This window comes from Pithys albifrons, chromosome 3 (genome assembly GCF_047495875.1).
Source record: "Pithys albifrons albifrons isolate INPA30051 chromosome 3, PitAlb_v1, whole genome shotgun sequence".
Lineage (NCBI taxonomy): Eukaryota > Metazoa > Chordata > Aves > Passeriformes > Thamnophilidae > Pithys > Pithys albifrons.
In genome coordinates, this window is record NC_092460.1 from 48,235,098 (window position 1) to 48,261,926 (window position 26,829).

A 26,829-nucleotide genomic window follows, 5' to 3' on the forward strand; every position below is an offset into this window, starting at 1 on the left:
TCTCAGCACAGCAGAGCTTCCTTTCAAGACCCTTCCCAGTTCCACTGATGCAGAATCTTTTAACCAGCTCTTCTTCAACAATTATTCAGCCCTGATTTCCAGGCATCTAATTTTAGCAGTCACTGTTGAACATCCTCTTGAGTTATTGTTAGAATGAAATGAGGATCATCTGACAGGATATCTTTGGTAAATACTGGAAAGGAATGCTTAAGGAGCTTGCATGTCTTCCTGCATCATAATTGACAATGCTACCACCCGGGGATGCACCTTATCCCACTCGTTTTGTTCCACGTACCTTGCATTTCCAGAAGCAGCAAAATCCTGCACCAGCCTCAACTGTACTAGGCATATTTAGCTGTATCATTTTTCTCAGTTATTGTTTCCATAATTACTTCCAATTAGCCACAGGGATTTATTTGTTATTTTTAGGATAATTTCAGCTGAAGAGGCACCTGATTATATGGATCTATTCATGGCATCTTTCACTGGAGAATCTCTAAATACTTTGTAGAATATGAATGAAATTCTGCTTGTCTGCAGCAGTACTCCTTTTATAGGCAGGAAAACAGGAGCAGTGATCAAAAGCCATGTCCAAACTCCCAGAGGAAATTTACGCCGAACACAGAAACAGCAGCTTCCAGTTGTACATGTTAACTATGAAACCTGTGCTGACACAGATGGAGTGAGGTTGGCTACACAGGCTTTAAAGGAAATGCCGATACTGTAATTTGAAACAGTTGTCTCTCCTTCCACACTAACAGGTTCAAACACTGATTAGGCTTGAGGAGGAGAAATAAAAAGGCTCCTTATCAAATACCAAACAAATGGCACTTTTCTGGTAATAAGCAGCAATGGGAGAGAATGGCAGGGAAAAGTGTGGATTCTCAGAGACCTCAGTGTACAAACAGATGGGGCTGGGATTTTGCCAGAATGACTTGCCAAGGCTTTGCCCTTTATCACCGTTAAGAAGATCCAATCTCCCAGCTCATTCTTCACACCAGCTTCCCTTCTTTGTGTTTTACCTGTCAGGGAGATGCACCACCAGTAAAATTCATCCAGATGCACTGAAAAACAGACAACACACGGGAGCCAGCAGACTGGTGTTTCTCTCTTTTATTTAAAAACAGTGCTTCATTACCATTTGCAAAGGGTTAGGAAGGGTTCCCCCCCTTGCTTAGAGTTTATAAAAGCCAGCAACATGATCAATAATTTATACACATGGATAGTAATACAAAAAAAAAGGAATAAAAGCTAAAGATCTAACTACTCCAACCTTCACAATTCCAGCTACTTGATAATAATAGGAATAACCCAATGAATACTGTATGGTCTGAAAGCTACTATACAATATGATACTTAACGAGGGAGGGCGGGAAGTTAGAGGCTGTCACAAAGCCCTGGGATGCAGATACTGCTTCTCCAGAGTCAGCAGGGAAATGGGACCCTGGGCAAGCGGCTTGGGCGTCCTAGGAAATGATCCAGGGGAAGGGAACACATCCCGCCTGGGACGTGCCCTGTTCCCCGGTGGTACCTGGCAATGGGAGGTGCTGGGGAGACTGCAAGAAGGGGCAAGTCTGTCGCTGCCACTGGAGGTGCTGCGGCTTCTTGGCCTTGCACTGAAAATCTCCCAAGTCTCAAGTAGATCAGCCTGTGAGGTCAGTAAAATACTCCACCAGGTCCGCATCGCTCTACAGCCCTGGTTCGCATTTGCTATCAGCCCCAGATTTTAGCTCCAGCTATTTACAAGCAGGATTTATCATATATAAAAAAGAAAACAAAGCAAAACAGAAAAACCAACCAAACAAACAAAAAGCCCAAGGAAAAAAACCCAAACCAAATCATATCCCCTGGGGTAGAAGAGGATGATGTCATCACTTGATAATGCAGCCAAATTGAGCTGCCAAAACTACAACACGCGCACACACAAAATACTGTGAACATAAAAATTAGAAAAACATGACCAGAACTGAGACTACTAATGTGGGAGGCCTGATTTCTGTAATTTACTCCATGGGGAAGCAACAAGCCCCTCCACCAGCAGTGAAATGGGAATCTGGCAAGAGATTTCTTGACCCACTTCAGAATAACAACAACAAAAAAGAATAAAAAATTAAAAACATTCCTAAGAGTAACCAGCATTTTGCTGACTGCCAGTCAAACGAGTATCTGGGCGGACGGTTTTAGACACCAGCAATCTCCTGGTGAAATCAGTCAAGATTTTTGTCTGATGTGTTCTTGCTCTACCATGAGTTGAGAGGCAGTGTGGGAAGCTTGTCCCCTGCACAAGCCTGGACCAGCTGCAGCCCACTACCCAGAGAGGCAGCCGCTGGCAGCACTGGCAGCCTCTGGCAAGAAGTTGCCTTCCAGGGTCAGCAGTGGCAATGGAGGTGGGACTCAGACATCTCAAGACCCATTTAGGCTGCCATTGATACAGGCACTGCAGAGAGATGGGGGCTATCCTGACAACTCCTGGCTAGAGCAAAGCGTACCAGGGAAAAACCCCAGAGCCTACTTATAAAGGGCCCCATTTCACGCTCTTTTTGTCAGACTCCTGCTTGTGTTGTTGACTGGAGTTTTCATTGTAGAAGAGAAGTTCACTGGGGTTGCAGGGCAGAGAGGGCAGTCAGTAAGGTGGGGGTGGAGGGAACAGGTTTTTCAGACATTAACATCACCAAAAATAGTGTTTTATGCAACAAAGAATCAAGTCTCACTGGTGTATACTACAAAATGTTTGACATTATCTAAGAGCATGTCAAAAATAAAAACACAAAGAAGTTTACATTGGATGTTTATCTTGTTCACTAAGTTGGTTCCCCCCCCCTCCTATTTTAAAACAGTGCAAACAGGTAAAACACTTTAAAAATCACCCCTCTGCACCAAGGACAGCACACTCCCACCCTGCCAGGCTGGAGGGTCACAGGCAGCAGACCCTCTGTGGTGCAGCCCGTGTGTTTTCCCTTTGAAGCTAGACACAGCAAAAGCGCTCCCCAGAGCTGTTATTTGGGTTTCCCTTCATTAAATTCCTAAGTGCTCCCCAAACCTGTTCTCCACCTGTCTCCATCTCCATGGCTGGGATGGGAAGATACAGATAGAAATGGGTTAGGGGAAAACGTGGGTAGAACTAGGAGGCTCTGCTTTCTATTTCCCACTGTTGGAGCTCTGGGTGCTGGGATCAAAAGTCCAGCAGCCAGTGTCTCTTTTCAGGCAGGGAAATGGCTTCATTAACTGTTCTCCAACTAGCACTCGAGCCAGCTATTCAGAAAACCCTCCTCAGCTCTTGCCATGCACTTCACATTCACAGATGTCTCAAAACAGGTAAGAACAGGGGACGAACTTCACTTCAGGGACGGGGAAGCAAAGTCTAAAGTAGCGACACAACTGCTCCACTGTGACAGAGCCCTGCCCAAAACACAGGTCTCAAACTCAGGAGCTGGCACTCTTTCTTGCTGGGCAAGTCTGCTCCCTCTCAGGCACTGAAACAGCCAAGCCACAGCTACCTCTAAACATGGCTTTGTCAGTCTGAACTTATGACACAGGACACATGTAACTGCTTAACCTGGGAAAAGCTGGCTATAGCAGGCTCATACCGAGCTCCCCATTGTCTCCAGGTCCTGTCATGGCTTTTCTTAGAAAAGCTAACTCACCTACAACAGAGCAGCCTCCAAAACATGGGGACAGGGGCAACAGTTTGCTAATGTGCTAGGCACCAATACAACTTATTCCCAGTATAGAATATGCTATACCAGTAGAAGCCCTCTTTGTACCAGCACAACTGTACCCACGAGGAAATACAGACCAGCACATAAATAAATCAACCCTTGAAACCAAAATTTTATCAGTATATCATCACGTGCTGGCCAGACCTATTGCAAGACAGTACAAACAGCTACACTTAAAGAAACATTTTTTTTATTCTGCATCAAGAGGAATCCCAGATGCCACTAGACTAGAATGTGACAAACAGCAAGCTATTTGCCAGGCTGCCTGTGCAGTTTCCCTCAGAAAGCCAAACCCTGCTTTGCAAGGGACCCATGACTGCAGACCCATCACAGAGACAAGCACTAGCTGCCATCATTCAAATAAGCCAGGGCCCAGTTTAATTCATTAAATGTAATTCATTTTGCATAGGGAGATATAGGCTTTGTCCTCACTTCTTCAGAAGATGGATATAGCCACAGCTTGGCTACTCTGAAAGCATTTCTAGCCAGCACAGCAGAGCGAAACCAGAGCTGTTGTTCCCCAACAGGGAAGAAAGGCTGAAGAGCTCTCCTGTCATGGCACAATACTCACTCATGAAACCCTGCTGCAAAATTCCAGCTGGCATGCAAGTTTTTGGGAGGTCTGGTGCTCTGGACACCTGGAACCAGCAGGCTGCCTCTGGCCCCCAGCCATGTAAGTGCCCCAATGTCAGGAGTTCACTGCTGAGAGCAGGAAGCCAGGCTATCAGCAAGCTCCCTCAGCAGGGATTTTGCAGCATTAACTACAGTCATGGAGACACTGGCTGGTTATGCACCAGAGGAGCCTGGCTGGGAGTGACCAGAGAGGACCAGGCTCAGATACAGGAGGAATCAGGCTGGATGTTCTTAGAGCAGGTATTACTCAGAGATCAAGGGGCCACAGCCCCACAAAGGTTGGATGCTTCTGCACTAAACCCCTCACATTCCTAATATACTCAGGCGTGCTGAAGCTGCCATGCATAGACTCTGCTCAAAGGCAGAAAGGGGGCTGGCCTCCCTACTCCCAGAGAGGCCAAGTGGCAGGTGGGGATTGCAGGCGGCACTGCCAGGGCAGGGGAGGGCACTTGGGGAGGGAGAACCCAGCTTTTCAGGAGTCGCAGTCAGAACCAGCTGAACTGAATGCAGAAGAGGGGCAAGAGGGGGGGAGCAGCTGCCCCAGTGGGGCTCTGCAAGCTGCACTTCTCTGCTCACAGCCTGCAGACCTGCTGCCTGAGGAAATGCCTGTGGGCAAGGGAAGGGGCGGCCTCACTCAGGCCCTCCATCCACAGCGAGTAGAACAAGTCCAGTAGAGGCTTTTGCTGCATCCCAGCTCCACAAGTCCCCTGGCTGCCCTGCTGTGGAAATGGCTCCACTGGAATACGAGTATTTGTACCACAAATCCTCCCTCTTCTACCCCAACTCAGGCAGTAAAAGCCCCCAAAAACCCCACATCCCCCTCATTTCCTAGATTTTGTGAAAGCCCCAAGACCCTGTTCCCCCCTCCCCATTTTCAAGCTAAAATATTTATATACAAACAACAAAAAAATTGTCATAACAGCAACAAACCAAACTTTGGCTTGGGGGAAAAAAAGTAAAAAACAACAATAAAACCAGGAAAAAAAGGTGGCCAACAGGCTGGCAGTTTGGTGTCCTCTTTACTTAGCTATTCCTCCACAGAATCAATAGCTTCAGGGTCTCTAGCCTAACAAATGGCTTGTCCATTATTCCCATTAGAGGTGCCTCCATTCTGCTGCACATAGAGGCTCCATGTATCACTGGGGAAGAGCAAAACACATGTGTGGTTGTGTGTGTGGCTGGGCTAGGACACCTCCCCAGGAGTGGGACCTCTGCTTGTTGATGTTGCTTAGTGTTACATGCAGAAGTTTCCTATTCAGTATCAGTGGATGAAGAAGCAGGTGTACAACAGGGGTTGGAGAGGTTTCATCAACAAATCCAAACTTCAAGCTGCCCTTCTAGCGGCAGTGGCTCACCCCAGCACCAACTGATGGAGCCGTGGCAGCCTAATAAAATTGCGCTCCTGCATCTCTCTATGTGGTGGGATCCATGCCTCTGACCACTGGGGTTACTGGGAGCACTCTAGGAGCCAGCAGCTGAGCAGGGAGGTCTGGAGAGCAGTAACTCCCCATCACAGCACAGCTCACACTGTCATCTAAATGTGTTGTCTTTGAAACACAGCGAATTTGCTGTACATGAGAGCAAAAGGGAGATGTCTTGGGAATCCTGGAGCCTTCTATTAAATAGTCTCTATGCTTCTTCTAATATGTAGTGTCTATATGGACTCAGCAGATCAGGAGCACAGCTTTCTACAAGAGGCTGGGCAAAACAAACCCAGATGCTCCAATGCAGCTATGTAAGGGCCTGAAATAGCTTGTGGTAGGAAGTTCCTATGAATTCAGCTTGCACAAACTGCTTCTGGCAGAAAAAAACTACTTCAGGATCACATTTAGATATAAAAGATCCTCTTCCCCCACACAAACCCATATGCTTGTCCCTCGCCTCAAGTAGCTTATACATGACTGTTTTTTCCACACTCATGTTATTTGAAACAGATTACTTCCAAAAGCACCTAAGCAGCTCAGGATGAACAGGAGCAGAGACCTTGCATGCTGGGCCTCAGAGTGTCTGCCATGTTTGAATCTTCTGCTAGCTTTCTTCCTCTGAAAAGCTGCACACGCCTCACCTCTGCAAGTTTAACCACTTGCTGTTCGCAACAGGGGTACACTCTGCCTGATCCTGCACTGCACCTGCCACTCCTTGAGGAACGAAGGGGAGGAAAGGGACAGCAAGAGAGAACAATCTTGAAAAGAAGGAATGAAAACTAAGATAATTATAGCCATCAGCAGTGGACAACGATCAGCTAGTAAAATTTCTGTGTGTGGGGGAAAGGTCATCATCAAAAACTTCTTCCCAAGTCTTGTCCTCTATACAGCAGATAACAGCAGAATTCTTAAGAGCAGGTTGAGAGACTCTTCTCTTGTGAAGTCTAAAATTCTGACACTGCTGAAACTGTCCCAAACCTGTGCGCATCAGATGGTGATAGAAACGAGGAAAGTCTCTGCATTTCCCACATTTCCAAATGTTAATGACTATTTCCCACCAGCATTTAGGTCCCAGCCACAGCCAAAGAGAGCTTCCTTCTGCAGACCAGAAACACAGCAGGTGGAGATGTCTCCCTCATGTCCTTCTGTCTCACAGGCACCAAGCACCAGACCCAGGGAAGTAACTCTGTCTGCATGTTCCTGAATAATTGCATGATATCAGTTTCTAACAGCTTTCCTTATCACTAATCGCCATTTCCGTGATTGGTAGGACAAGCTATGCACCAACATACAGACATGGAAATGCATCATTTTTACCACAGTTAAAAAAAAACCAACCAAAAATGAAAACAACGACAAAAAAAGTCAAAACAAAAAAAAAAGCACAATCTTTGGAACAAAAGAATTAAAGGCAGAAATTTAAAGGAAAAAAATACATATTCAAAGAACATAGTGAGGTATAAAAAAGTATTTTCTCTTTTGTTTTTTTGTTTTTCCTCCTCAATTTGCTATAGAGTTCCTCTACTAGTAAATATTGCAATAGCCAGGCCTCATGAACTGGGGGGGCTGTCCCACTTGCAGGGGGCTCACGTCACTTCAGTAGGGGGCAAATCGGCTGTAGCCACCTCGGTATAAACTCGCCTGTAGAAATGAAATGTGAGAAGAAAAAGTTGTTAGGAGGCAAGCTGTGAAGAGACACACAGCACATCACCCAAATGCTTTTGGAAGGACCAATAGACCTGTCCTGGCACTGACCCACCACCGTGAGCACCTCTAAGAAGCAAGAGAGAATTCTGCCTGCGAAACCAAAGACATGGCTCAGGAGAACATGCTTGTGGCCAGCCAGCTGGAGGTGTAGTTTGGCAAGGCTTGTTGGAAGGGAATTCAGTACCAGAGAGGGGACTCGCAAGTCTTAATCTCAAGCCACTTTTCTAGGCTGCTGTTACAGATAAATAGCAGAGACCAGGACTTCCAGGAAGCTCTTCACTTCATTGTGAGGTAAAAGACTAAAATAGATATGATGACCAGGTACCCTACAATTACCTGCTTTTCCCTTATTGACCCTAAAGAGAATCCACATGATGAGATGAGACTGAAACAGAGGTGCTACACTGCAGATATCTATTTTTAGGTGTCTTTTTCTCTGAACGCATTTGTATTCCAGCCTTTGCAACAACTTAGACACTGTGCTGGCTAGCAGATGGGCAAGCATGTGTTTCCAGCAAGCTGCTCCACTCCCCTCCAATGCCAACATAACTCATTCCTGCCCTTGCATAACTACTGCTGGCAGGCAGGACACTGCATCCTTCCACTAGTGGAAGAGGGAACCAAGTGAAGCAGCTTTGCTGCGAGATGTCACAAGAACAATTTATTCCCTTACCTCCTACAACTGAAAATGGTAAGAAAGGGTGTCTTGAATCTTTAACTATTGCTGAATTTTGCTCTATGTATCACCCTGGTACAGCTCCCCTGAATCACCAATAGTGTTCTGGCTCCTGTCATTTCTGGTCATTTTTAATTTTCATTGTACTAGCTGATGTGCAAGACCAAGTAATAAATGTCTCCTACAACCTGGTTCCTTTCTTAGGAGCACACATACATACAAATGCACAACAACTTGGAAGCCAGCACTGCAGCTAAGGACTTCCTCCATCAACAAAAAGTTTTGCTGGGTGAAGTTTCATTGCCTTGTACCCAGTGAACAGCTTTCCCATGCTGAAAATGATAAACAGCACAAGAAAGAAAATCCCACTTACCACAGCGCCAACTCCGTAGCTAGCGGCAGGGGCAAGGGCATGGTAAGGATCTGCTGTGTACACCCTGCCATAACTGAAGAGAGGGAGAAAAGATACAAAAAGAAAAAAAAAGAAGTCACTTGGGAGGGGCAGAGACATAGCTGTCTGACCACAGGTAATGGAAGAAGCAGCATGCCCTTCCACAAACATGTATGCATACATGCACACACAGGCACGCAGGCAGCCTCTCCGTGAAGAGATCCTATGGGCATGCTGCCATGCATTGTATGAGATGGGCAAGAGAACAGCCTGCAAGGAGGAATGTAGTAGAAGCCATGAGCTTGACCTGTAGGAAAGAGGTCAACACCTTTGAAATGACAGCTGGTGTATCCCTTACCTCACGTGATGCAATTTGGGAGGAGAGTGACTGCTGGAGCTACCGCTAGTGGCACGGTAACAGCTGCTACGTTGAAAGTAGTGAGGGATTCTCCATAATGAAGAGTATAAACTTCAGTTGTCTCCCATGTGCTAGGACTAAAACACGGCCTCACTGCACAGGGGATGAAAAATCTTAAGGCAAGCACTCTGATGATGACAATCCTTTGTATCTATTCAGAGTTGTACATTACAGCATCCTAGAGTAGTGCATGAGCTGAGTAATTTTTACTTTATGGACGGGGAGAGAAATGCACCCAGTGATTAAGAAACCTGCCCAGAGTCACAGAGCAAGGAAAGCCAGATCTCTGACTCCGAGGCTGTAACCACACTGCCTCCTTTGTGCAGAGAATCACAAGGATAGGGAAGAGGCTAGGATTTGTGCCAGCTCACATACACTGGACGGCAATACTCTCCAGAAGCAGAGACAAACCGTGCATTCAAGTCTTTCGTGTTGGGTTGTCCATGCATGTGTGCGCATGCGAGTGCAAGAAAGACCAAAAAATGGGGGAAAGAAGTAGAAGTTCCATAATGGATTGATGCTCCTTGAATCCCTGAGCACAGCAAGCTAGCCCCCATGGACACCTGTCCCTTACATACCCATCGCTGTAAGCTGCTGCAGCGGCTGCAGCGGCCGTGGCTGCTGTTGCAGTAGCAGGCTGTGCATATCTGTAGGCTGCGTATCCACCCTGCAGGAGAGAAGAGAACTGACTTTACAGATACCTGTCCACCCATGCAGGGTATAAAAAATAAAGATTAAATAAAAGTCACACACATCACAAGGAAAAGAAGTGTTTCAAACTGCATCAGCTCCCATGTTTTGTCTATCACAAGCATCACCCATTAACTCATGTATATTCCTTTCCTTAGCAGGACCAGGGAGGCTCTTCCACTACCTTGTTTAGCAGAAAGAACACACCAAAGAAGACTGAGCATGGTTATAACCCTGCAGAAAATGCAGTTTGGCAGGGAGGAACTGAAAACCAGAAGAGACCTGAATTCTTGCATGCAATGTAATTTTTATGGCCCCTTCCTCTTAAGCTGGGGAAATTAGAGGTGGACAGTTTCTGTGAAGTGTGTATTTTAGAAAGAGGACCATTCAGAAAAAATTCTCGCTCTTTGTTTTTTACCCTCTATCTCTTTTTTCAAGCCTGGAAAACCCAAAAGGCTAGATTTAATTTGCTCCACATGTGCAAAAGTATCAACAGCCAGAGAAGCCAAAAAGCAATCAGGAAAAGATGGTCAGAGAAGACAGTCCCTGATGGGTTCAGGGCTGTCAACAAACAAACTGACATGAAGGCCAATTAGACTATTCTCCTCTCCATGGAAAAAGGAAACAGGCCAAGAGAAATTATGCCAGAGCAGGCTGTACTGCTGCTGCATTTCTGCCCATGCTACACACCTGTAGCAAAGGGGCTTACACCAAGCAGGGGTAGTTACTACAAATGCACTTAGAGCTGTGTTGACAAAACATGAATCCTAACTCAGAGAAAGACCTGTGAGTCTCCTCCTGAAACTCCCACAAGGAGGTCTTGGGGCACAGCAAGGCCTGGCTCAGACTCTGCACACCCTGCAGTACTGAAGGGCCAAGGCCAGCCACCTTTCAGACCGGGGCAAAGGTGGCACAGCAGGAAGCAAAGGGGGCTCTGAAGCCCTGGTTAAGTCTTTCTTTATTTCTGTTAACTTGGGAGGTGGAGCATCATAAATGAACCATGACTTTGTCATGCTAGAAACACAGTGAGCCATTAAAAAAATCAGAAAATTCCAGATTGCTTCTGGCTTTTTTTTCCACTTTTTTCTTCCAATTGACATTTCAGAGTTTGAAAGAGAGAAGGCAGAGTTATGCTCTTCACCTCCAGAATCAGCTCAATATACCACTTTTTCCCTACAAATCTTTTGCGTACCCGTAATCCAGAGTACAAGATCAGCTCTACCACAGAACTGTGTTTGCTCAGCAGTGCTCAGTTTGGGGCTAGGTAGCTTTTAGATTAGAAGTAATGATTTTAAACTAATTTTGGTTGCTTTTGTGGGACCTGTGTCAGCGCCATGAAGGCTAACACGCTATCCAAAACATGTTTGCAGACCCTTTCCTATGCCAGAGGAGAGGGACTTGCAGCCTCCTCAATCTTCTAATCTTCTAATTAACAGAAAAAAAAGCAACACAGATCTAACACCTGTGAAAACACCACCACATTGCGTGAAAGAGATATCATGTTACAGGTTTGCCCTTTTACTCTCATCTAGCTGTTCCAAACCCTGCATTTACGATTGATGGTTTGGGGATGTTTAGCCTGCTTTTGCTATGGTATCATTGCACCATTATTCCTACCTCCAAAACATGACAGAGGCAACAGGAATGAGGTGCAGCCTTAATCCAAATCAAACTTTCATCAACCTCACCAAATTAAGACAAAACTTTGTATCACTGTCATTGTGGTAATCCCTTACCAGCTTCCGGAACACTTGGTCTATCACTTGGGCACCAATCTTCGTTCCCGAAGCCTAGCCACACAAGGAGGCATTTTCTCCTGGCACTACCCTCTGCAGGGCAGCTGGCTTCAGCATGCACCCTGATTCCCACACTGCCCCACACTTGCCAGGCACATTTCAGATCAGAAGCCATTTCAAATGTGCCTGGTATATACTCTGAACATGACAGCAAGATGCAGTTTGAAACCAAAAGGCTTATAATGTAATTATCTTTTAACTCATATCTCTCATAAAGGAAAACAAAACAAAATCAAACCAAACCAAAACAAAAAAAAAAAAAAAGAAGAAAAGAAGGGTTGGAATCAGGTGTGGGAGGGGGAATGGCGTAACATTTATTAATCAAAATTAAAAACTAAGCATGCTGACATCTGGAGCTAGAACAACCAGCAAAGTCACCACGTTCAGACTCATATTGGCTAGTTCTATCCATCCCAGCATTCTCTTGGGACAGCAGTTCGCCCTAGGCTCTACCACAAGCTCAGTGAAGTACACAGCCTCAAGTACTAGAGCGTGCAGCCACAACAACCTGCTATTACGGAAACAGTCAGTCACCACTGGAGTTAACATTCCAACCTTAACAACTCCCGCAGCCTCCCGCCCTCGCCCCCCAAAATGGCTCCCACCCTAGCCCTATCCCACACCACAATGTTAATAATTATAACAAGCAATAACCCATCTGTTATATCAGAGAAGGGAACAGAGACTCCACTGAGAGATTTAGAGCGGGATGTTAACATTTCTTCAGTCAACTGCACAACAACAACAAAAAAAAACCCAAAACAAAACAAAAAAAGGAGAAATAATTCATTGGAGAAATGAAGTTAAGAAATAGCTGACGTGTACTGCTTTTTAACCATGCACTGATGCAAAATTGAGGCTACTGGTTATTTTAAAAAGGAAAAAACAAAAAAATCTCAGGATAGAGGTACACACGTACAGGCAGACCTGCTCAGTTCAAAGCGATCTGCGAAGTCTCCTTATGTGTACTTCAAATAAAACCAAAAATGGGGATTATAATGGCCATGGTGCATTCCTGTCATAGGAGCAATGAGTGTGGACAGCTGGGAGATTTCTGACACGGGGATGTATTTAGTATGACCACCAGGTCAAAATATACCAAAACAGCGTGAAGGAAAGAAGAGAAACTATATAAACAATTATTTGTTATTTCATAAATCCTTTTACCAAGCTCTGGGACCATTACAGAGCAAAGCAGACACTGTACAGGTTGCCTTACCCAGCTGATGCTCCTGTTCTCCATAACCCAGGGCCACCTATATAATTCCACAAATGCATCTAAATCCCTGCTGAGTTTGTCCAATGCACCAGATATTTTCTCCTGCTATTTCTGTTCATACAGAATTTTTAACTGATATGCAGAGCTCATCTGTAACCTCAGCTACATAGTCCTACCACCATAGTGATTTCTGGTGCCACTCATTTCAGGTACTCCGGTAAATATAAACTATAATAGAGTAGAGCATCTACAACAAAGAGGAACAATCATGTCTCTCAATGACATAAATAATTATTATTGAAAAAAAAAGGGGCCCTTGCTAGCTTCAGTGCCACAGCCAAACTGCAACAAAAGACACCACTGAGTAACATAGTGCCTGAAACCCAGGACAGCCATGTAAACTCCCACTCCACCTATTTGATTTCACAGGGACAGGTTACCATCTAGGTTCATTTTTTTAAAAATCTTTAGCTGCATCTCAAGAGAGATGAGTCTGAGCATCCTGCAAAGATGTTAAGTCAGAGGCATTTCTACCATTGGGACAGTTTAATCACTGCCTCAACAAGGAAATGGGAACTAATGAGAAGGTTTATGAATTTTTACTGGGCAGTAAGTAACAACCAAAAGGACTGTGTAAATCAAGATTAGCCCTTTCTGGTAGAGGCTTTTGGATTGTCTGGGAAGCATGTGAGAGAGGTGAACAAAAGCCTAAATGTTGCATATCTTAATTCAAGTTCTCTTTCTCTGGCTATCTGGCCAGCGTTGTTGGGGCTGTGCTGAACTGCTTTCCCCAAGTAGCACTTGAGTCCACAGACCTCAATTGCCTGTATTTGCCAGGTATTTGCAAAAGTCCAAATTTAAAATTACTCTTCTGTGATGTTACTTGTCCTTGGCTCATCAACAAAGCAATATTTTTTTTAAATTCCCTCTTTAGATGACAGCTTTTTCAGTATTGTGTTATAGTCTCTGAAATAAGACAAACATAGAAAACCAACATCAACAGGAAGCTGCAATCCCAACTAAAACAGCATTCCAATTACTGAGCATGTTAATGTAAATAAATGAGCGCTATGCAGTTCAGCTCAAAATAAATCCATCTTCTCTTCCACTCTTCAGGTCCATATTAGGTGATCAATCCAAAGAGAGCGTGAGGAAATCCAACACTACAGCTTACTATGCCAGTGTATCCTATGGTATAATCCTCCCTTTTCTTCTTCCCTTTCTGCCATAGACAAGCACACAAAGCATGTTGTGGCCCTCTTTACTTCAGAGCCTTAATACCACTAAGGCAACAAGCAGATCCATAATCCTGGAGAAATGTGTAACTCATAGTACCAGTCAGATACGTTTGACCACTTGCCAGGTTTAGGCAGTGAGCCCAATTTTAAGATCTTTTATTTGTCATCTCTCAAATGTGTCTTCTCCACCCCCAAACTGCCATATAACAGAAGTTAAGAAGCAGAAAGGGCTAGAACCCCTTCTGGGATTTCTGTATTAGAAGGGTGGCATATGTGCACCAGGAATGAGCATGAATGAATTAAAAGAGGTGACAGGACAACGGTGTCCATTGCAGCAGGTGCTTCTACATGGTAATGGGACAAGCATGACCTTGTTAACCCTTCCTTTGAATTTATGTTTTGTTGTTTTTTAGTTTTTCTTGGTTCAGTTTTTAGTTTTATTTTGAATGAAATGCCACTCAGTATGAAATCTGGACACATGCCGCCCTGCTACAGAGGGGGCTTGGATCACACGTGAGTCTGCACTGCCCTAAAAAAGCCTCTGTTCCCATCTCTAATGTGGTGCTGGAATGGTTAGTATAATTCAGTTTTTTCCACTGCAATCCACAATCTGATTGGTTGGCAGGTCACACTGGCACTCCTACCTGAGGTATTTTAGCGCTAATGATTGGTTCCTGTAAGACTATTCTATAACAGAACACAGGAAGAGCAGTTCAAAAAAACACAGCTGTGGAAAGAAACAATCATACAAACAGCCCGCAGTGGGGCTCACCAGCCTTTTCTTTCCAGTGGATGCAAGCACGCTTTTCACAGGCAGGAGCGGTCTCCGCATGGGTGGGTTTGTTTGGGTTTCCCCCCCGCCACCCAGATTGACCCCATTGTAGAAGAAAGATAACCTTTCTTATGATCCGAAATGAAGCCCTCTGCATCCTGGGGCAGGTTGTTTTATCATTTCAGGTGTCTTGCCAGAGTGGGACGCATCCAACAACAGATGGAATGCCTTCTTCACAGAAGAAATGGCTAGCAGGATGGTTGCCCCAGGAAAGAAAAAAGGAGTGAGGAAAAGGAGGAGGAGGAAAATGAGAAATCTGTGCATAGCATATATGCAGAAAAAGCAGCCCCAACTTGGGACACTTCCCTTTCATCTTGCCTATGACTAACCGCTCCCTGCCAACTCAGCTCATTTTTCCACCCTTCCTTCACACATCCCTACAGACTCAGAAGTCCTAAGAGAACCTCAATTTAACTTGCCCCCAATCCTTACTGAAGCATTCTCTGCCATTCCTTCCAGAATCTGGACAAGCTTATCAGAGCAACTAGAGAAATGGAAGCACTGCAGTGAAGAGCATGATAAATCAGTGGGGCACAGGGACACTGCACTCATTCTACACCTGTGACAAACAAATTGTTTGGAAGGGCAACTTCAAGTTTGCATTATGGTAACTTTTTCCTGACCTCCACTGGAGGGCTTTGAGCAGCAATAACATAGGAAAAAGCACCACCCCATCTACCCTGATGGAGTCTCCTGCTTTCTGACAGCGAGACCACAGTCACCAACAGCAGAGTCATCAGAAGTCCACCTAATGGTTCTAACCTGACCTGGGGGCCTGGTTATGTGTTACCTGATGGCACTGCACTGCAGTACCAAGTGGTTACAGGTATTCTTCATTACTGAAGTCTCTGTCCTTAAAACATCTTAAATAAGTCTCTCCTTCCCATCTGCAATGGAAGCTCTGAAGCAGATCTCTCAAAAGAAGCAGGGAGCAACCCTGGCCAGTCTTCCCCTTCAGCATAGCAGCTTCTTATATGCCACACTGAGGAAAGAGGCACTAAGCATCACTCATTTTTGTGGTTACTTGCTGCAGCAAAGTCAGTGGTCTGTAAAGCTAGCACTTCAGGTGTAAAGCAGGAAAACCCAGAATCTTCTGTAGTCCTTGACACAGTTTTATAAAGAAATACCTGACTAGGCAGATCAATTTTTAAAGGACTGCACATATGGTAGCGTATCTAAGAATGAAGAAATGCATCCCAGTCAGTGTCTTTATGCTCAGAGAGCACGTCTTCCAACTGCTGTACGTGGGCTGGGAAAAGCACCTTTACAAGACTTGATCCTCCACATACACCAACAAAATCCAAAAGCTGGTTCCATCAGTTATCCTGAGTCTAACCCCAGGGTCCTCTTTATAAATGTCACTCTTCAAAGGAGTGGGAATGAGAAATTTGTGCTGACAACTGTGCCATTACTCAATACAAAACCTCCCCAACTCCAAAGAACCATGACCTACAATACCACAAATGGGAACTCCACCAGAGGAAGGCAGGCCACGAGTTGCGATGGCAGTAAACCTGAACATTTTTGCTTTGAAAGGCATATTCCTGACATATTTCTGCTCTGCAACAGCTCCCTCTCTCCCACTTTTCTCACTGACCAGTTTGAATACCTCCATCCACAACCCACCTAAGTACACACAGATGCCCTGGAGATTTGGAATACAGACTGACTCGGTAGGACAAAGACAATGACAGGACAAAGTCTCCCGTGGTATCACAGCTAATTCCCAGACAGGGAGAGGCTGCTGACTCTTGTAACTGAACATCTCCACATATTTGTACTTTACAATTCCCCAGAGAGGTGAGAGAATCTAGCCTATTTAGGTCCCATTTCTACTAGCAAAATGAGATGTCAGTTTTCACTCTAGCATCTCAGTCTCAATTTTTAATCAGTCCCAGTATCTTCCCCAAAGGGATAATCTCCACATCCCCATGGCACATGAACATTTTTAAACATAGTTTGTTCAGTTCAGTGTGGGCTGCACAAATCAAACCTGAAAGGGCCCCAAGAGGGAAGAGAAATGGGAGGGTGGAGGGGTAGAAGGAAAGGGAAGGTCTGAGGCTAAACCAGTCCTGTTATTTTTATATCCAAATCACGTAAATGAGAGAAGTGTTGAGAGAAATTTTAATTTGCTAGTCATCTCTCAGGTTGATTAGTACCAGTGTGCGTCTGAGGGACAGGACACCCAGTGAACTGATCCTGGCAATGATCAGGAAACCCAAAGGCTTAGGTCTTGCACCCAGGGGCAAGCGCAGTGACAGAGAAGCATGCTTGCATTCCTAAATATATAAATATATATATCCACAAGGAAGAAGAAAATTAAAGTAAATTATATTTAAAAAACCAAACCAAACCAACCAAACAAACCAAAAGAAAAAGAAAACAAAACAAAAAAGGCTGGCTTGTCAGGGGTTGGGGACGAGAAGGCTCCAGTGTGTGTACTTACATAGAGGTCAGCACCGTAAAATCCGTCCTGGTAAACCACACTGCAGAAAATCCACACAAAAACAAAAAAACAAAAAAACAAAAAACAAAAGAACAGAAAACACATTCCGGTTATTGAGGACGGCAGCATGCACATGCGTTTTACACAGGCAGGTGATGTATGAATCCACAACCTGGGCTTTTGGCAGGAGCAAATCAGCAAGAGAATGTGTGTGCGCACGCACGCTAGACGGCTCCAAGTCATCTTCCATGGCATGCAAAGGGGGAAGGGGCGGGCAGAGGGGGAGACAGTATGCGAAGGAGAGAGGGAGGGGAACCACCATCTTGTACAATAAATATAGACTCAAAAAGATCTGATGTCCTGAAGAAGAGAAACAAGGGTTTAGAAACCTCCGCTCTTGGTTATTCTCCTGGAATGATTTTAGTTACCCCCTAAACACATGGAAACATTGGCTTCATGAAGTGGGCTTGTGAAATTGAGGAGCCTCTCAGGAAACATCCCACAGGGGCTGGAATCACCTGTGTCAGGAAGTGTGGTTCAGAGACTTGTGCCTGATTATGTATTTCAGGCTTCACAGGGCTGCTTGACTTTGTTTCTGACATCCATACATCACCTGCTTTTACCCTGCACATTAGACATGCGATAAGATTCGGCTGATCACACAAGCATGCAAAGTATTATTATTCAGCATCTTAAAGAACCGATGCAACACCTCAGGAAAACAAGTCAATCAATTCTGATCAAAGTAAACACAGAGAAATGTAATTGAAAAGAAAAAACCAAAAATACCCACAATGCATTGCTTTCACAAGCAGAGATAATGAGCTAAAAAGGTTAGGTGACTGCTCCAAGGTCCAAGAATTGAAAGGTGCAGTGGGAGTCCCTGGTAGTAACGGCCTATTCCACAGCAGAGAGGAGCAACTGGAGGGGTTTCCATGGAATGGTGCTTTTTCCGCTTTAAGCCATAGTTTTCTTTCTCTCAGAACTTCAAGCAGGAAAACTGTTAAACAGAGCCTGGGGATCTCAAAGAGCTGCTCTTACCAGAGCATTTTCTAGCATAAGACTACACAGCTCACTCTGGGGATGGGGGTTGGGGAAAAATGAGGAAGGAAGAGAGGGGATGCCCCCCACCCATTTGAGTTCAGTGCGTGCTTCACATACTGAGGAATTTCCTCCTGCTTTTTCCTCTGAATAGCTCTGCACAAACTTGCTCAAGGCTTTAAAAAGCATTAGCCTCACCATCTCTGATGTTCATGGATCTGATGTGCATGACTTACCCATAGCATTAAGGAAAAAGAAGGTATGGAACACTAGCTATTCTTTTGACTATCATTTTTTACTCATTAGATGAAATGTGAAATGCTGCCAAGAGCCTGCCACCCTCAGACACCCACCTATTGTAAGGCACACACACACAAAAAAAGCTCAGCAGATCTTGCCAAAATTCTGCATGCTATTACTAAAAAAATAAAATTAAAAAAATCTTGCCATGTTAGCTACTGCTTGAATAATTTAGTCTTGCTGTCTTCCCCAGGAAAAGTACACTCCATTCCCAATGGACAAAGTTACTGTAGTCTCCAAGAGCGCTGGGAGCAGGTATGAAGATAGAGACCCTTGTTAGAGGAAGAGGGGAGCCACTTCAGCAGGGAGAAGCAGGCCATAAGATCATGTTTGTTGAAGCTAAATTTTTACAACCACATAACAAAGAATTTGGCTCCTGGGGCAGTGACTTACATTGATGGGTTCTCTATCTAGGACCAGGAGTGTTTTAGCAGTGATACTCCACCTGCTCCTGCAGGAAAGGCAAACGCATGACAGAGGAAGTGACTTGGTTTAAGAACAGGTTAGCAGTTTTAACAGTTATTCCAAACACAATCAGTTGGATGAATATAAGCATTACCACATTGGATCAGGCCACTATTTCTGTCAGCCCTCCAGAGAAAACTGCAAGGAACACTAATAACAGGTACGAGTAGGACTTTCCTGGATCCAAACAACCAAGCACATGTGCATCCTCCATCTCTCTTTTAGTTATATGCTAGAATATCTGTATATGTGATTCTTAATGCTAGCAAAATCTGACAGAATTCCATCATTTGAGAATCACAAAGGCCATCTGGTAATGTGGACTGACCAGATGCATAAAGCAATCCAGTAGCCCATCAAATCTCAGTGCCATCTGCAAAAAACCCACTAACTGAGCTAAAATACATCCACAGGAAAAAGAAATATGCTGGTTTTGTAAAGCCAGCATATCATTTAGGTGTACCAACAGCTGACTGTGTTGTAAAAGGAACCAAAAAACTCCAAACCCCCAAAGCTCCCTGCTGCCCTGTACCTAGTCTTTTACCTACTGTGGAATCCTCTATTTATTTACACTTTTAGATTAAATTATTTTTTACTATGTCAAGTCCACTCACCACACAGGTACTTAATCACCACAAACAAGTCAATGACTAACCTATATTTTGAGAAATAAAATTTATCAAGCTTATTTAGCTTTGAGAGTTTTACCAGTAGGCAAGTGTCAATTCTTACAGCTTTTGGTCTGAAGTGTAAGTTGTCAGCATTCTCATTTAAAAAGTATGGTTGCTACAAATCAGAGCAATATTACAGTACAGTGTTTACTCATGCTATATATCAGAGTAGTCCTTATTTCTACAGTGTGGCATCTTAGTTATAAAATGAAGGTTGCATTTGTGTTCAGGGTCAGGCTCAAGTGACTATCTAACACCCTCTCCAACAGTCTGAGCAATTGCTTTACGAGGTATGAATACCCTTCCCTCGATAAACATCCATGGCCATACAGAAGTACAGACATTCCACATGCACATTAATAAATCTTAGTTTGACTTTTTGAAATAAATCCTAAACTATTAAGAACTATGATTTCTTGCACCTTCCTCTGGTCTAGCACTTGCCACTGTCAAAACTTACTCTAACCTGAATGGTCTGATCCAGTATGGCAATACCAACAAGCTTTTATTAACCTACATTCTGTATTTTCTTAATTCTGCTAAACTCGCAAATTTAGTGATATCATTAAGTTTTGTAACTTAAATACCACGGAGGTTTGTGAAAACTAATTCCTTCTATGAGTTAACCTGCAGCTTGCTTAACAGTCTTCTTCCACATTACTCACTATGTCTTGGTCACTCGTGTTGCTGACTCATCTTATAGTGTCATCTTTACACTGGCCCAGAAGAAAGTAACTGATGAAGGGCAAGGTGTCAGGAACGTGTTCCTGCCCCTGAGCCTATGGAGGCCAACAGTGCCCACACGGAGCAGTGGCTGTCCTCCAGGTTACTGCAACATGGAATTGAATAACACATTTTGCATTATTCCACTAGGAATCAAATTTGCTCTACAGAGTATCTTGTAGAGACTCAGACTATGATGACAAAATACACCACCAGTAGTTAATTACACCCCAGTGCTCGGACTTGGGACAGTGCTGGGCCATCTGTGAACCAGCCTTGCCTTACTGCTGCCCTGTAAATGTTTATTAGATTGTGTCCATGAAGACGTGGAATCAGTCAGTAGGGTCAGAAAAACCTGATGTAATGTAAGTAAACACAAACATGAGACAGTATTTGGAAGGGCTAGTCACAAATGGAGATAAACCCTTCACAGGGACTCAGGCTGAATTTATAACAAAGACAAGCCCTCCCAGTGCCCCACTCGTGACAGCCTCTTGCTAGGAATGCTCTAGCCATTACTCCCAGGGATGAAGAGCACATTTCCCCCTCCCTGGTGAAAATATTTCGTATCTGCTAAACAGCAGCACTTAACTCAGCTTTGCTTCTCCGTTCAGCTGTGGAGCACTTCCTAATAAAACTGGACTGGGTCATTTTTAGAGCACCAGACAAGTTGCAGGTCAGAGGCTATGGTTAGAGGATATAGAATGTGAACTAGGAGTTGCAGGAAAAAGAGGTGGATCTGAAAACCCAGATGAAACACTGTTCAGAAGACCCACATTCAGACAAGAGGCTTCATTTAAAGTCTTCTGGTGAATTAAATACAAAATTGCCAGATCTGCCAGAGAGCAAAGCTAGACAGATACATGACCACTGCAGCTTGCTTCCTCAAGCTCCACTTTAAATATCAGACTAGACTCTAAACAGAAAGGGTCATAGTAGCTCTCACCACTTAATCTGCTAAAGAAGGTACTGTAAATTTATCCAGCTTATATCAGGCCAACTCCCTGTACTGATGTGTGTGTATTCTCCCTTCCTTTTTTAATAAAAGATTTATCATTTATTTTCTTCCCTTTTGGGCCTAGTCTAAAGGGAAAAAAGGGTCCATCCACTTCTCTGTCTTGGAGGATTCATTTCTACTCCCCTTCTTTCTGAGAACATTGCCTGGAAAATATGGCAAGTAAAACTCCAGAGACAATATGAATAAAACATTCTCAAAACCAGAAACAAAAACAAAAAAGACAGTTTGGAAGGGATGTGCTGATTTGTCTGTCATTCCATCACACTTAAATCAACAAAAACCCCAAACAAAACTCACATACAGACCTAGTTCCCCTACTTTTAAACAGAGGAATCCTCTTTTGTAACAGCATGTATTCCACTGCATTACTAGTGAGAAGTCTGAGGGCAAAGAATGCTAAGGCCATGCATTCACTGTTGCTTCATTGCACTTTTGTTCTCCCTACATCCCAAACACTCCCAGTTTTAAATTAATGGACTTGATTAATCTTTGTTTTAAACCTTTTTAAACCGTCTCCAACAAAGAAAGCAAATCCATTGTGGGTAACTGGCTCTTCTGTGTCCTACTGCCAGATGGTGAGACATGAAGGTAATGGGTAATATTACTCATTCCTGGATATGAAAACATAAATGAAGTGCAAAGAGCAGAACCTTTTCAGGAATTTTAGATCTTCTCTCTTTGTGTCCTTCTCAGCAGCACTATAACATATTGGGTCAATGGATGACAAATACCAAACTGACAAATTGAGAAATTATGAGAAGGAATCCATCAGCGATTTCGGCTGTTGCAACTACTGAAAACTGTTTCAATCAAAAACTTAACATGGAAAAATTTAGATTTGTCCCCACTGGATGCCGTCATGTGTGGAATACTCTGGCACTAGCAATATCTTGACTCTCACCATCCAGACAATTTTAGGGTTTTTTTTTTTGTTAACTGATTAGCTATTTGACATAGTTGTACAGAGCACTCTGCTCTTGTGACCAGTGCTTACCCTGGGTAGGCAGGGATGGCTGTGGGAGGTACCGCCCGGACTGCCCCATACACTGTCCTTCCTCGGCCCCTCAGATGGGCGCCCCGAAATGCGGCTGCTGTGGTGGCTGCAGTTGGATAGGGAAAGCCTGGAACTGCAAAGACAGACAAAGCGAAAGGTGAAAAGGATCTGAGCTCTTTCCCAGAGAATAACGACCTACTTCAAACAAAGTGACACAATAGCTCCATAGCGGTGGGACATTTTGCATCAGTCCTGCAGAGGGACATGCTTATAAACCCAGCAAGCATCCCATACAGACTTCTTTCTACACCATGGCTCTTGGGGGTAGAAGGGTTGCAGAGAGGTTTGGCATGCAAGAGGTTAATGTTTTGGCATGCCTTACCCATCCCAAACAGGGTTCAAATCCCCCCCACCTTCTGACACCACCATGCAGTCTGGTTAGGGTCTGAGAAGCACGGGGAGTTACTATCAATACAGCACGCGGTTCTTCCAAAACTGCTGAGGCTCTTTAAAGTAATTTGTCAAGAGGCCCTTAAAGTCAACCAACTTACATCAGTCTCTTCCCTCCTTTCCCCTCCCACTCTTTGCCACCCAATCCTCTGTATGTTCATTTTAAAGCCTGAAAGACAAGATAGCCCATATAACAGCAGCAGAAATTTCCCATAAAGTGCCAGTTTACTGAGAGCCCACCTTTATTTAACAAGCGTGACCAGTAACTGGCACCACATATAGTGATGCCTGTATTATTATGCTCTAAACTGGAGTAAACTGGCTCGTGATGAAATGATGTAAAACCTCAGAGGCATCTGCAAACACCTAATAAACAGATACCAAGAGGGAACGAGTCCCAGGGCACAAACCAAACCCAACCCAACGTGCGCCCAGGTACATGCCACTAGGGGCCCTGCAGACTCGCGGTTTAGCAGCTTGTATAATATGTACTTTAGGAATTTGTCTGCTTGGTTTCTTTGATTTCAAAAGCGGGGCAGGGGGCAAGGGAATGGCTTAATGCTCACACACACCCTCCCCTTGTTCTGTAGCCTCCTCATTGTTCAGAAACACCCATTCAGCAGTACAGCAACACACTGCAGATGAACAAGTTACAGCATCTGCACAGAATACTTTGGCTCAAGGTAAACTTATTCCCAGCAAGACCCATCCTTTAAAGTATATATTATACAGACTGAAGAGAAGAAGGGTTAACAGGTCATCCTTAACTCAAGCACAGTAAGAATATAGGGGCCAAAGGGGGCTACTTACTGATTAAAGGAATGTAAGTGTTAATACCCCCCCTTCCTGACAGGGGCACTGCGGCGTCATTGCCCAGCGAGACATCTGCTTGAAAGCTGGACGCTAATTTAATTTTAAAAAGAATAAAAAACAAAAACAAAAACAAAACAAAACTGTAAAAATGTTATAAAGAAACAGCAGATTGAGAACATAAACAAACACCACTGCAGTTAAATGGCAGAAGTGGAAGTGTCTACTTAAGCTCTACCTGCATATAACTCAGGGCCGTACACCGCTCCAACCACAGGACTCAACTTCCAACCTGAAACAACAAAGACTGCAGTGAATGCCAAAATCTACACCAAGAGAAGGAACGGGCAGCATGGGAAGGGGGAATGGTCTCTTGCATGCGCCTCAGCTTCACATGCACAGCTCTTTCCAATTTCTGCTTCGCCTCAATCCCCCTTGGTGTAGATGGAGGCCAACTGCCTTTTTCTAATGTCAAGTTCTAGGTACAGGTCGCTGTACTGGAGGGAGCAGCAAAACATCAGCTGATCCACAGCAAGGCAGAGGCATTGCTGAGGGAATGCCAACTACCTTATATGCATATTCACCATGAGCACCATGCGACCTGGCATTCCCTACGTGAGCCTTGCTGCCAACTCCTCCCTGCTTTCACCAGGAACACTGCAGATCCAAGACCTGTCTAAACCCACTGGCCTAGACTGTCATCTCAGGCAAGTTAATTTATAGCCTTGAATTCCCAAAAAATCCTTCTGTCTTGTTTGCTAGAGAACTGCTAAAAAGTAACAGTGTCTGAATTTCCTCATCAACAGCATCATACAGCTACGGTTCATAACGCCAATCCATTCTATTCCTCTCACATTCTCTCTTCTCTGTTATCTTAGTATTTCCTGTCTCCTTTGTGTTGCTTTGCAGGTGAAAGCCTTCACAGAGAATTGATTTTAATATAATCTGGATAATTGGCAAGAACTGCAAATCATCAACATAAAACCTACAAGAGGAGAGAGCCTAAAGAAGCATGAGTATGAGGAGGAACATATTTCCACTTAGATCTAGAAACCCATCTGACCTTTTCCCCCCCTCCATCTCTCTAGTGGGAGAGAGAAGGAGTGTAAGAGTAACAACATAACCTGGGCTAGCTTCCACAAAGCATTCCCTTCAGGAAAGATCTCAGCTATTCAGCATTTTTATTTAAATAAATCCATATCCTTCCTCTGTCGTGGAGCCCTGGTGCACTTACTGAACTTTAACAGCTCTAATCACTCTAGAAATACTATGAACAACTTTGTGAACTGCAGCCCATCAACACCACCCCTTCATCTGCTGGCAGAGTATGGAGAGGTGCAATACAAGCTCCCTCCACAAGAACAGGCATGCTTCTACTGCGCTGCCCACCTCGATGGCAAAATACTCCAGTGGTGGCAGCAAGAGGACTAGAATCAACTCTCAAATTTAGTCAGTATGCCCCAAGCCTGGCCTAATACTAAATACCTTTGCATGGCTTAAACTGCTGGCTGCAAAAGCAAAATATTCTTGCCTGTTACCAGTCTCACAAGTTAGCAAAGTTTTGTTATCAAATGGTCATATTCATGACATTTTATGCCCTTGTTTTCAGGACAGTATAACATGGCTGCATTGCCTTTTGCTACAAAATCACCTGATTCCTTTCTGGTACTGAGACTATGACAGGAAGCTGAACACGAGCCAGTGTGACCAGGTGGCCAAGAAGGCCAGTGGCATCCTGGCCTGTATCAGGAACAGTGTGGCCAACAGGTCCAGTGCAGTGGTACTTCCCCCTATACTCAGCACTTGTGAGGCCACACCTCAAGTGCTGTGCCCAGTTCTGAGCCCTTCAGTTCAGGAAGGATGTCAAGGTGCTGGAGCAGGCCCAGAGAAGAGCAACAAAGCTGGTGAAGGGACTTGAACACAAACCTTGTGAGGAGCGGCTGAGGGAACTGGGGTTGTTCAGTCTGGAAAAGAGGAGGCTCAGGGGAGACCTCATCACTCTCTACAACTACCTGAAAGGATGTTGTAGCCAGGTGGGGCTTGTCTCTTCTTCCAGGCAACTATCAGTAAGACAAGGGGGGAAGGCCTTAAGCTCTGCCAGGGGAGGTTTAGGTTGGACGTTGGGAGGAAATTCCTTACAGAGAGGGTGATCAGGCATTGGAATGGGCTGCCCAAGGAGGTAGTGGATTCTCCACCCCTGGAGGTTTTTAAGACAAGATTGGATGTGGCAATCTTACTTAGTGCCATGGTCTAGTAACCACAGTGGTAATGGATCAAGGGTTGGACTTCATGATCTCAGAGGACTTTTCCAACACAGCTGATTCTGTGTTTCTATGATCCCAGCCCATTTGCTTGGCCCTGTTTCCCCAATTCTGCACCCAAAATAAGATTTATTTGCCAGGAGCTGCTCAACAAGTCAGCTGTAGAGCCACATATAACATTTTTATTTTCTGACTTAGGAATCTTACATTGTGATCAAAATAGATTCTCACACTAGCAGCTACCTGTATGCAGTTTCTTGCCTTGTTAAAGCTGTTTGGGAATATTTTCAGCCCCAAAAGGACTTTTCTGACTGTTTCAGGACAAAGACTACAATTCAAAATACTTATCAAAGCAGCATTCAGTTCTGCTGGGAGAATGACTTTTTATGCTATATATGCCTATGCAATAAAATTACTGCACAGAGAACCACCAAGATATTCCGATGAAACACAGTTCTTCATTAGCCAAACAACTTGGCTAACTTCTCTATTTAGGTTCACTGGAAAATTATTGAACACAGGCACAATCTGTAACAAAAAATGAGCAAACAAGCAGCACAAAGCCTGGTTGCTTGGGGACAGCTGTATTTTTACAGATAGAACCTAACCTGAGATATAGGTAATGATGCATCTTAAGTTATGGTTCTGCATTCATATTTAGGTACCTACATGATGGCAATGAGACACAGGAGTACTGCATCTCCCACTGTACAGCGTCAGCCTGAAGTAGTAGGGCAGACAACTCATCGCTCCTTGGCATCTTTAGTCAGCTTGGCCACATTGGGCATGTCCCTACTTCTCTCTGTTCCCACTTCTCCATCTTGAAAATTGTATTCTGCCCCAAACACTTTAGGGTCATACTGAAGACTAATGGTATAGAGTTTGTGGGGGTTTGTTGGTTTCTTTT

The 26,829-nt window shown here is 44.3% G+C and overlaps 1 protein-coding gene and 1 pseudogene across 12 annotated transcripts in view; one reads left to right on the forward strand and one right to left on the reverse strand.

Moving 5' to 3' along the window:
* Positions 1–1,098: 1,098 nt before the first annotated feature.
* RBFOX2 (RNA binding fox-1 homolog 2) overlaps positions 1,099–26,829 on the reverse strand; it is a 175,154-nt gene continuing 149,423 nt past the window's right edge. For 3 of the 12 annotated variants that reach the window (XM_071551675.1, XM_071551673.1, XM_071551685.1), the window contains 7 exons: positions 23,900–23,953; positions 23,662–23,754; positions 22,402–22,534; positions 14,556–14,598; positions 9,547–9,635; positions 8,533–8,605; positions 1,099–7,417 (listed from right to left, as the gene is read on the reverse strand). In XM_071551675.1, coding sequence (XP_071407776.1) covers positions 7,373–7,417; positions 8,533–8,605; positions 9,547–9,635; positions 14,556–14,598; positions 22,402–22,534; positions 23,662–23,754; positions 23,900–23,953 — 530 coding nt within the window. In that variant the 3' untranslated portion in view covers positions 1,099–7,372. Of the gene's footprint in view, positions 7,418–8,532; positions 8,606–9,546; positions 9,636–14,555; positions 14,599–17,189; positions 17,230–18,923; positions 18,982–22,401; positions 22,535–23,661; positions 23,755–23,899; positions 23,954–26,829 lie in introns of those variants that run through there. The other 9 variants (XM_071551676.1, XM_071551674.1, XM_071551679.1 and 6 more) reach the window with 8 other exon arrangements.
* Positions 24,256–25,915, forward strand: LOC139669188 (uncharacterized; annotated as a pseudogene).